At 42.0% G+C, this 12,675-nt stretch overlaps 1 protein-coding gene across 5 annotated transcripts in view; it reads right to left on the bottom strand.

The window, feature by feature from the left end:
- carmil3 (capping protein regulator and myosin 1 linker 3) overlaps positions 1-12,675 on the bottom strand; it is an 88,189-nt gene that overhangs the window by 74,564 nt on the left and 950 nt on the right. For all 5 annotated transcript variants that reach the window (XM_072440973.1, XM_072440975.1, XM_072440976.1 and 2 more), the window contains exon 2: positions 10,898-10,992. In XM_072440973.1, coding sequence (XP_072297074.1) covers positions 10,898-10,992 — 95 coding nt within the window. The remainder of the gene's footprint in view (positions 1-10,897; positions 10,993-12,675) is intronic.

The raw sequence follows: 12,675 nt of genomic DNA on the forward strand, positions 1-12,675 counted from the left end.
CGTCCTGGAGTTCCTTCACTGGCCACCAATGAGACAAAGAAGACCGCAGTGCTGGGAATTACAATAATACAATGAAAGGAGACGCACTGAACCGCTGAGAGCTTGTGAACAGTGGTTATTGCTTGAATTAGGAGGGTTATGTCACTGCAGGCGATGGTTTGTTAGTTTATTTGTTACTGTGTTAACAAGAGCGAACCAGACCTCCCCTTACGTTGTTAATAAAAACTGAGATGTTGAAAGAAAATTGGCAAAATTATATGTGTTTTTGTAATTAGATGTGATGTAGAGCTTTGTGGTTCAATTAATCTACCCTTGAATGAGATATTTCACAAAGGAGAGTGAAGATTTATTCATCCATTCGCAGTAGTCTGTCTATGTCAGCCTTGGGATTGGATGCACCACTCACATTTCTACACACGGGACATTTTGACCAACAGAGACAAATAATTCTCTTTCACTTCTATAAAATTAAAGGTCAGGATTGCACTGGGCTGTAATTTTTGCGAGATCTTTTTTTTTAACATTGTGAGTTAATAAAGCTGTGCAGCTAGTATCCAAAGTAAAGAAAAGTATCTGTGAACTATGACCCGCCTGAACCAAGTATGCCTGTGAACATTCACTGCAACAAAAAAGATACCAAAGCTTTGGAATATTAAGTCAAATCAAGTATAAAAACCGCTTCTTATATAATCTCATGTCAAGCTTGAAAGAAAATCCTTGCGGCAGAAGAAGGAGAATTAAAAATGTTAGAAAAAGTTCCTGTCTGTTCTTTTGTAACCTGTCTGGAGGTCTCGACATCTAAAAGAAACATCAATAATGCAAAGCCCTTGTCTGTTTGATCTTCTGCTAAAGGCCTTTTACATTGGGTTTCCACTGGTTCAAAATATCATCATCAAACTACTAAGATATTGTTAGAGATGATCAATAACCCAGGCACACATTTACTTCCCAGGTCAGTGTGTTCATGGAAAGGAAAAGTTGATCCAAACTGTGGTGTGAAGTAGTGGAAACGAATGCAAAGCAAAAGTGAAATTACCACACCAAATAGCAAAGGTTTTATCTATTCAATACTCAAATAAAGACATTGTTTGTTCAATACCCCAACAAAAGCATTTTGTCACTGCACAAATTCTATCTTGAGAAGAACTAAAAACACAGGATTATAAACATCCTTATGGATCGCAAACTACTCCTTTAGTCATTGATTTCTTGCTTCATGCTGTACAGGATCAGGCGCATCCAGCTTCATGAGCCCTCACTAACAGTAGTCACGGGTGAACCAGCTTTGTACCGTACAGAGACAGTAACCTATAATACCACATAAGCTCAGAGGCGTCCAAACTACTGCCCGGGGCCCCCAGACGTTCAGAGGAAATGACCCAGATTATTTATTTATCTCTATTAGGGCTGCAAGGATAAATCAATGAATCATAACTAATCCTGTAGAAAATAACTGTAGTTGTGTTTTGATAACTGTAATCATTGTCTGGACTATACAGATTCTAAAAGACATATGAAAAGAGCTTTTATAACAAAGACAATGGCATTATTTAATCAAAATCTTCAGTCATCATATTTCAACATAAATCAGATTAGCTCTTATCTGGTGCTGAACATCTCTGTTTTTTCATTGCTTCTTTGTCCCACCTATTTGGTTGATAATGTATTTTAAAAGTCTCAATGTGCAATGTATTGTATTAATTGCGTGACTACAAACTAATCGAAAAATAATTGCTGTTGCTGACTAGTCAACTACTAAAATAATCATTAGTTGCAGCCTTATTCTCTATATAAGCTTACAAACAAATCTATTGGTTCCCAGTGGGATTTATGGTGCTGAATCGCAATTAAAACTCTGCTAAATGCACCTTCCTGAATGATTCTTACTGTATTGTTCCCCGGCGTGTTCCCCGTGTATATGTCTGGACACCCTGCTGTAGCCTGTGTGCAGGAGCCTGCACTGTGAGCTGCACAGGGGCAGCAGCTGGCACTCCTGGTGTGATTGTCTGCTCTCACTTCCTTCCTGCACATGGCATGGACTGGGCCTGTTCATACATGGGCACGTGTGCAGCATGACGGGTCCGGTCATGTCTTTAGATAAACATAAACAATGACTGTATTTAACATCATGTATTCAAACGCATTGGAAGGGAACAACAATTGAAGCAATATGAAACTTCTCTATTATGTTTTATGTATTGTGTGAGTACAGTACATGTGGCCTTGACAACAGAGCTGCTACCCACATAGAGCACTGCATTACTGTGAAATGTTTTGCAATAAATGTAATTAAATTAAGACGGATTCAACTACACGTGTGCGTCACAAAGTACCCAAAGAGAACAGAATGATAAAAAATGAGGACAGTTGCCATAGAGATGAACAATCTAAAACCAAATAATATACTGTATGTTTTGAACGGGCAAAGGTTCACAAAAAGCTGTGTATAAAGCAGAAACTCGTGAATAAAGAAATGATAATGAAATGAAACATTGACTCATTTCCACATTTCAAATCCAAGATCTGATCAAGATCAAAAATCTAGTCTATTTGCTCCACCAGACCACAGACCACCAGACCACAGACCACAGACCACCAGACCACAGACCTCAGACCACAGACCACCAGACCACCAGACCACAGACCACAGACCACAGACCACCAGACCACAGACCTCAGACCACAGACCACCAGACCACCAGACCACAGACCACAGACCACAGACCACCAGACCATAGACCACAGACCACAGACCACCAGACCACAGACCACCAGACCACCAGACCACAGACCACAGACCACCAGACCACCAGACCACAGACCACAGACCACAGACCACCAGACCACAGACCACCAGACCACAGACCACCAGACCACCAGACCACAGACCACAGACCACCAGACCACCAGACCACAGACCACAGACCACCAGACCACAGACCACCAGACCACAACAGACCACCAGACCACAGACCACCAGACCACAGACCACAGACCACAGACCACCAGACCACAGACCACCAGACCACCAGACCACAGACCACAGACCACAGACCACCAGACCACAGACCACCAGACCACAGACCACCAGACCACAGACCACAGACCACAGACCACAGACCACAGACCACCAGACCATAGACCACCAGTCCACAGACCACAGACCACAGACCACCAGACCACAGACCACAGACCACCAGACCACAGACCACCAGACCACAGACCACAGACCACCAGACCACAGACCACAGACCACCAGACCACAGACCACCAGACCACAGACCACCAGTCCACAGACCACAGACCACAGACCACCAGACCACAGACCACCAGACCACAGACCACAGACCACAGACCACCAGACCACAGACCACAGACCACAGACCACCAGACCACCAGACCACCAGACCACATACCACCAGACCACAGACCACCAGACCACAGACCACAGACCACCAGACCACAGACCACAGACCACCAGACCACAGACCACCAGACCACAGACCACAGACCACCAGACCACAGACCACCAGACCAGAAACCACTAGACCACAGACCACCAGACCACAGACCACCAGTCCACAGACCACAGACCACAGACCACCAGACCACAGACCACCAGACCACAGACCACAGACCACCAGACCACAGACCACAGACCACAGACCACCAGACCACCAGACCACATACCACCAGACCACAGACCACCAGACCACAGACCACAGACCACAGACCACCAGACCACAGACCACAGACCACAGACCACCAGACCACAGACCACCAGACCACAGACCACAGACCACCAGACCACAGACCACCAGACCAGAAACCACTAGACCACAGACCACCAGACCACAGACCACCAGACCAGAAACCACTAGACCACAGACCACCAGATCATACCTGCACTGTCGCTTTTAACTGTATGTTTGAACTTTTGTATGTAATGTCTTTTTGGACATGTTGACCTTGAGTTTTAAAAAAGACGCCTCATAACTAAAATGTATCATTATTTATTATTAATGCTCCTTGTATTTTTGTTTTCTCTCTCGTGTAGTATTTGTGTGTGTGTCAACAAACAAAGTCAGCCTGATTAAATCAAAAGTATGCAGATTTAGTACATCAAAGTGTACTATATATATAGTGTATATAGTACAGCTAACGACTACTGCGCTAGGCAAAAGTGAATTGCCTTTCCAAGTTATTGCCTTGAAACATTCCAAAACGATCAATGTAAAGATGGCCAAGGACTTTTCTGTCATCTTAAAAAGTGCATGCTGCCTGTAGCGGTCAGACACAGGACCAGGTGATGGGACGGGGAGAGGAGGTGCCCTTGCTTCCTCCGATGGCACGGTGTCAAAAACAAGAGAGTTCAAAGCCCTGTGCAGACCTTGGGCAGGCTGTGAGGGGCAGGGGGGACGCACACAGGAGCAGACAGGGTACACTGTGCACCAGCTTGAAAACAAATAATGCTTTTCTATGTGTGCTGTGTGTTGTGACGGTAGAGGGCAACAGCTTATATTAATCGTAAGCAGTCAGGGAGCAAGGACACTACAAACAAGATCGCCTAAGGAAGACGTTATCGCAAATGCATTACTGGACTTTGTCGATCGATGCGATAAAAATATAGTTACACCAAGTGATGCAGTAAAACCAAGCAATGTAAGTCATGACTCGGGTTTGTCAGAGTTGGTGTCCAGCGAACTGACCTCTTGCTCTGGTTTAGTCTTTTTCTGATTTTCAATAATTAACGAGAACACACGTAGAACATGAATTTACATTTCGTTGATTACAGACAGCAATATAAAGCTGTCTGTAAGAATAGAAATAGGACCATTGACTCCTCCTGATCGTTCTAGCTCTTTTGAGTAAACAGTACAGTTTATTGGCCGGAACAGGAGGAAGGTAAAAGCAGACACATACCACTCTTAGTAAGGAAAAAACATGATGGCAATGTTCAAAGCTCGAAAAGGTGATTTGACATAATAATGTCATAATATGTCTTTGTTAAGTTTGATTAACACTGTCAAATGTTGTATTTAAAATGATGGATGGCAAGAGACATATGACGAGATGAAACCCGAGTTTGGGTTCATAAGAATTATGCAATTTGTGATTCATTTCACAAATGCTCTTTTTGAACTGCAGCTTCTCAAAACGCAACTCATCAGCACTTAACCCTTTTTTCTAATAAAATGAACAGATCATTTTTCACATGTGTGCATAGTCTTATTGCATTTTCATCCCACAAGATCCCATCCCTACTGTATTTAAAATATACTATAGAAACCACAAAAAGCCTGATCTGTGCAATCCTGCAATATAATGGGCACAATGTGTATCTTGCACCTTTCTCTCTCTCTTGCACTCATTAGCGCACTCGCACCTTCATATGACTTACAATAACTTAGTGATCTGTCTTTAAAATAGAATCCAAAAAGTGCATCTCAGGCTGTTTCAAATAGAACGTGAGAAGGGCTAACGCACACATGCCCCAAGGGCCGCCTTTAAAAGTGGTCCATAAATGAATGGACTAAAGAGAGAGAGAGAGAGAGAGAGAGAGAGAGAGAGAGAGAGAGAGAGAGAGAGATGCAGCAAAATGAGGGGAAGAAATTCTGAAGTTAAAAACACATTATAAAATTCCGTTATATCAGAGTCCAACGCCTCTGAATCAAAAAGATTGCAGAGAGGCTGAACAAAAATGCTAAAAAAGAAGAAGGAGGGGGCGAGCGATATGGGGGAGATAATGGGAAGAGAGAGAGAGGTCTCAGGGTCGTTCGGGATAATGTGACAGAGAGAAGAGGCAGCAAAGTGGTAGGGAGTGTGCAAATGGGCTGTGAGCTAAAAAGGCGTAAATAAATGATCAAAACAAATCTACGATGAAGAAAGTGGAAGGGCAAAAGCGGGAGAGGCGCCTTCGACAATAGGATTTCATGACAGAGGGAAAACGAATAGAAAGTGAGAGCCCAAAAACGGCATCGGGACGTATCGGCAGGTTTGAAAAGCACCACATTCACCAGCACATCTCGTGGGGCACTCAGAAGGTCAGCAGACACACCACACACACTCTGCTATGGGCAGAACCGAGATAATCAAAGACAGAACCATTCCAATTAAAGCGCAAGCCTCCCATCCTCACACAAACGGAGAACGTGAGCAAAGAGATGACAGCGCAGAGAGAGACATGAGCGGGAGTCGTGGCAGATGCAGTGCTCACCATTACACCAGAGGATGATGAAGAGTGTGTGTGGGTGTGTGATACTGACGCTGCAGCCTCCAGTCCTCTGCAAACGCTTTGTACTTTATACTTTATACTCTTATTGTCACAGCTGGACTCGTTCACTGTGCCATGTGCGCTATTTCCTACTTATTTTCTCAAGATGCTATTAGTACTATCTCTGCAGTGATGTGATTATTTCTAATTACTTCAAACAGTATGAAGTGAGACTGAGCAAAATAATATCTCTGTTTGCCGTAACCCGACCGACCCGGTATAAAACTAGCCGACTGAGAAAAAAAGAAATCTGCATTTCGTTAAAAACTGCCAAATTCTTTTATTTTTCAAATATTTCGCTGACTCACCCATCGTTCTTTCCTAAAGCGCCGTGTAGAATAATTTTATAACGCTGGTAAACCTATCTTTCATCCCAAGGGACAAATAACGCATTGTGCAACTTCATTTTCGGTCCTCCATATCTTTTTCAGATCTTTTTAAAAAATAAGAATTTACCTACCGAGCGACCCACTTGAAAAATATTGGGTCGGGTTACAGGAAACAGACAATTTATTTGGGGTAGCCTGAGACGTATGGTGATTTTTTTATAGACTGTAACACAACATACAGCTTATTAATAAAGGCTGAAATGTTGTTGTTTTTTGTCTAGTCTTCCTTGGTTAAATTTCTGTGAGTTCACTCTGCTTTTCTACCTGGACGTTTCAGAAAGTGAACGTTTTCGGAACTTTTTTGTAAAATCCACACTGCAGTAAAGCTTAACGGCCTAATGCGGCTTTGCAAGAGAATGGACAATTTATTCCAACCCAACTCCACGTAAAACCATGTTAATCTGCTAGAGTCAAGTGCCCACTGTCCACAGTCAATTACCAGACACAATGGAAAACTAAACTAAAGAAACGGCAAGATAAAACAATGCACAAACACAATGACTTATACTGGAGCGGAGGTAGAGCTGAGGCTACCAGTTCCTTGGCCATATATCACAAAGATGCTAATTATAGATAATCCATATTCATTCTTGCACACTTGCACACTTGCACAGACCATGCCCAGAATCAGAACCAGTGCCGCACTCCACGTTGCCCACTAACGCCAAACCACACACTTCGAGAGTCCACCACGAAGGCACAGAAAGTCAAGTGTCCGACTGGTCCGACTGCCCAAACGCACTCAGCTCTATCAACCACTGCAAGCCGCCGACTCTAATCGACCCGTTATGGAGGGGTGAGGCCGGAGCAGAGCCAACAAAGTGGAAAACGCAGTAACTGATCGGGTTAAGTAAGTGGCCAAAGACAAGAGCTACGCAAGCGGTAACTGGGGCATCACAACAGCTCTCCTCCCCCTCCACCCGTTACGTCTCCTTGTTGTGTCTTTCCTCTGGTGGGGTGCCCTCCCTCTCCCAACGTACCCCACCCACCCACGCTCAACCCTCCGCCTTTGAAGATGGCATTGTTTCGCGAGATGTGTTTAATCTTCAAATAGGGTGATCTAAAAATGGCTGTCGGGGGCCGGTTTAGAGAAACGGCGCGTGTCAAACTGCACGGAAGTTGTTTTTTTTGCGTGTGCGGCGCACGTGAACGTGTGTTGATGGTATCCACGCTGCCCCCGGTGGTGTTGGGATGTCACGCCGCGCTCGTTCTGCGTCTGTCTGAGAGCGGAGATGGGGGATTGTGCCCTCTGCGTGTGTCGCAGTGTGATGGTTGGTACAGTCATACATGCAGACAGCTGGATGCTGGCAACTCCGGGGGCAAAGGGACGGGTGAGATAAGAAAGAGAGGGGAAGACTATATATAAAGGAACTGAAAGAGTAGTGAATAACGGCCGTAAAACAAGTTGACCGAATACAGAGCAATTATGTCTTGTTGTGGTTGGTAAGGGTTTAGTCAATATCAAATGGTAGTGTTGTGATTGTTGTGAGAAAAACATACTGATATCACATTTATTCGTTATTACTGGCTCAAAACAAAAGTGATTCTAATACATTACATTACATTTGACCAGCTTTATGAAAGTAAACTTACTGACTGCAGGTGAAGTTGTTTGTGATAGAAACTGACACATTTACCTTTTTTGGACAACAGACTGAATTTAAATTACTTGACCTAAAATAGTCAAGATTATTATTATTTGGTTCTTATTACTGTGATTTGAATAATCACAGTAAATCATTGCATAACCATCCACAGATCCTTTAACAAATGTTTTCACTGGGTTTTTAGTCATTTCTTAAAAGCTTAAAAATCCATCCAGGAACAATTCAAAGTTAATAGTTTTATAGTTTACCATTAAAATAAATGAGACACTTTTCTGACATATACTACATCTGCTGCACTTTAACTATATGTCCTTTCTGCAATATTTTTTAAGTATGTATAATTTATGTTCATGAAATCATTACTAAAAGCCCTTTTACTTTGTCTTGTGATTAAAATCAAGATTGATCAATGTGAGAAATCGCCCAAACCTAGTCACAGGTGAACTACTGGGAAGTCCAAATTATTATATTGGTAAATTTAAATACAGCCTTTTTATGGTGATTCAGTGACATAATGAGGCTAACTAACTTCAAACAGTCACATCATAGAAACTTACGGGATATGCAATGCTGAAAATCCAGAAATAATTTACTTTTAACAACTAAAACATGACTAAAGCAGCACTGAACCACTGTCAGAATCTACTTAGACAACGTTCTTATCTCTTCACTCTCACATCAAACACATGCAACCATCAATAGAGTGAAAAGTATGTTTCAGCATGGAGACCTTGACAGCACTCATTCCCTTCAGAATTATTCAGAATTATTCAGAACAATGAAAAAAAAATCAGTTTGGAGAGTAAACGTAACGCTTTAATTTACAGATTAATTTGCTTAAAATGGAGAGAGGAGCTCAATGCCCTTTCACAAGTTTGGGCTGGAGAGAAGGGCAGAGGGGTGAAAGTGAGAGAGGCGACAGGGAAGTGATGGTGGAGAGGAGAATAATTCAGATGGACAGATAAGAAGGAGGAACAAAGAGATCCAAAATCAGGGGGAGGGGTGCCATACTGTAGTGTTGCCTTTTTATGAAAGACCAAGGACAAAGACGTGTGTGACAGATTCACCACAAATTCAAGACCTAAAAGACTGTAAACCATAATCAACAAAATTCACAAACAGAGAACTTGCTCTGGTGTCAGGTGTAACATAGAACAATGAATAATAATAGTAAAAGATAAACTATGAGGAAATAAGGCATGCATAACAAAAAAGGTGTTGAATGACTAAAAAAAATACACAAAATGTACAAATGTAAACGTCTGACAAGGAATAATCTATCTTGGAAAATATGTACAATTAATGATGCCATGAATGAGACAGTTATGTTCTATAAGGGTGGAAGAGAAAGCATATCTTTTAAAATATTTAACCGTTGACTTAAAAATACAGGATCAAACAAAGCCAGATCCATTTTGAGCACTCCTGAAGTGTCCACAACACTAAAAGTCTTTATTGGGGCCCTTCATGCACTTCTCACATCTCACTAAAGGCTCTGAAGTCTTGTATACGGGAGGAGATGGAAGGATGGAGAATGGAGACAGAGCGACAAATGACTGATTAATAGCGCCGATTCGCTTATCTAGTACTTCTCGGGTACTTCAGAGCAGGAAATGAGCTGGCTGCCGCGTTTGGAAACCGATCGGTTGGTAATAGAGCTGACTAATTGACCATTTCTCAGCAGCAGTGTCCCCGCGTACACGTCGCGAGGCTGCCCACTCACCCTCCGGTACACCTCCCCAAAAGGCAGGTCCCTTCAGAAGATGCAATCATAAAATGCCCCCCAGTCTTGCATCACGACGGGCCAACACGCACACATGCCGACGTAGACCAAAGCCGAGCCCGTGGCATTAAGGCCATCCTGCCACTTCTAATAACGTCCCCGCTAGACGCAGTAGGCCACGGCTCCACTCTGATCTAACGCTGCATCTGTCTTAAGCCCGATTTTCACCGCATGCGTCCAACTGATCTGGGATTTCTTATGGCGCCTTCAATTAGGGCTGCGATTTCACCCCTTTGCAAACTTGAACACGAACCTACAGGGTGTGAGTAAGTCGACGCTGCGCAACGGGTGGACGGGTTTGCAAAATGGAATCAGTCGGCAAAGATCTCAGCCAAGAAACTTCACTGAAAGATTTGGTACAAACATTTGTGAGTGAACAAAGAAAAAAAAACAATAAAGAAACTGATTGATTTGTGTTGATGGTCATGTCGATATTAAGGAAAATACACAATTTGATATCACAATGACAATTAAACTCCTTTTTATATAATAGAAAGTAATTGTCTATACATTATTAAAGTATTAAAGTACCGGTGGTTCCTTTAATATTATCATGTCAGTTTAAATATAGATCAGCCATCTAAAACTTTACAGGTAAGGTCCATTATTGCACTATTTATATAATTATATCAGGCTTGATTCCTGCTTTAATAAATATCTCGTTTTTGAACTAGTTTTAGCATCAAGTGTAATCTCGATTGTAGTGGATAGTCAGTAATGGTCAAGTCCCTCCCACATCACAAATGGAGCTGCAGATGAATCATAGGGTCAGGGTGACGTTACAAAAGTCCTAAATATGGTGTTGAATGGCCGTAGCAGATGTGCTGTATGTTGTGCGTCTCACCAGAATCCTGTCCTCCGACTTGCTGCTCCTCGTGTCCTGCTTGATGGCTCGCACAAATTTTATGGGTTGCTTGTCCAGCACCTTCCTGATGCTCTCTGTGGAAAGGAAGAGTAAAAACACAAGATAAAGCAGAAAAAGTAATTATATAATGAAAAGACAAAACAGAATAGAAAGACTGCCCTGGGATGCACTTAGACGCACTGTAAAAAGCTTTTACAGGGGAGAAATACATACATTTTAACATTGACCACGTTTGACAATGCAAAGACATGATAAAGTGGAGCGGGACCCTATGAGGAGAGCAGTATAGACCATCTTTTATTTGGCTTCTTTTCAGGTCACCACAGCAAATCAACTGCTTCCCCGTGTGCACTGATTTACATTTTGATTTGGCATAAAATTTACGACATAAGCCCTTCCAAAGCAAGGCTCTCGATAATCAACTCTTAGGACGGGGACAGAGATTAAACGCTTTTTACATTGAAAGACAGTATTTTATCAGATGTAATAAATATGGGGAATCAGCATGCATAATTATCCAATTATAAAGAGCTAACTACTAGTTCTGATATGACTGTTATGATATGTACCAATGTTGATACCACAATGATGATTTTTTTGGAGAATAGACATTTTCAGAACAAAATAATAGTTATTTCTTCATTATGGTCTTAAAGAAGTTCTTATAAAGCTCAACATCTTTCTAAAACTGTTCAGGAAAGGTCACATTTTGTCCTGTTCATGTGATTTTCTTTAGTAACGATACTTAAAGTGCTGATACTATAGTTTTAATTTTCAATACAGCATAATTCTATTGAGATCTGGGTATAGGTTTGATTCGACAACCCTGAAACAAAGACATTTCTAACACATTTAGCTCACACGTGGTGGCTTAGTTATGTATATGACAATAACACAAGGGTGAACAGTCAGAGCAACAAGCACAAAACCCCAAACAAAAAAGACAAAAGAGACATACAACAATCTGGACAACCTCTAGCTGAAAAGGACTCATAACCGGGCTATTTTTAGACTGAGAGAGAGGCGGAGATGCAGCTCCTCTCATTTCAATGGGACCAGCCACGGGATCAGGGGCTGCAATCTTAGGGGCCCCACTTGAACTACTGAACCAGTGAAACGACGAGCAGGGGGTCTTAACCAATTACAGAGCACAGCACATTCCCACCTCCAAATACAATGTCAATATTCACTGACAGAGCAAAACATTACGACCACTGTTGTTAAAGCAAGTGAAGCGACAAAGGACAAGAGACAAATTGTGATGGCTCTAACTTTAAAATCCTGCTTGTGTGTGGCTTTTCCTGTCTGCAGTAGAGCAGTGAAGCATTGTCCAGTATGATTCTATTTTTATTTAACATCAAATACAAAAATACAAACTGCTAATTATTATCATTTGACCCAAAAAAAAAAAAAGCCAGCTCCAAACCACCATCTTAAACAATGGAACTGTTATTTTAAGCAAACGCAGACCCACTTGATTGTGTAGTTTTTATCATTTTTGTTTTCTATGTAACTGTAACTTGTAAATTAGATGCTCTATAAACTGTTAATTGTGGTCATTTGCTCCACAATTAAGGGTAAAGCTTGTATTTGAGCAGAACATGCGAGTAATGACTGCTCTGAGTGGGAATATGACAGACTTAGCATCAGCGTGTTGCATATGAGCACAATATATACAACATATAATATTGACAACATGCAAAATGATAAATATTCAAACAGATGGAGCGCTTCAGTATGTCACGCCGAATCATCAC

This window comes from Eucyclogobius newberryi, unplaced genomic scaffold, assembly GCF_026437365.1.
Source record: "Eucyclogobius newberryi isolate DKJ021-1_F unplaced genomic scaffold, fEucNew1.0.hap1 SCAF_12, whole genome shotgun sequence".
Classification (NCBI taxonomy): Eukaryota; Metazoa; Chordata; class Actinopteri; order Gobiiformes; family Gobiidae; genus Eucyclogobius; species Eucyclogobius newberryi.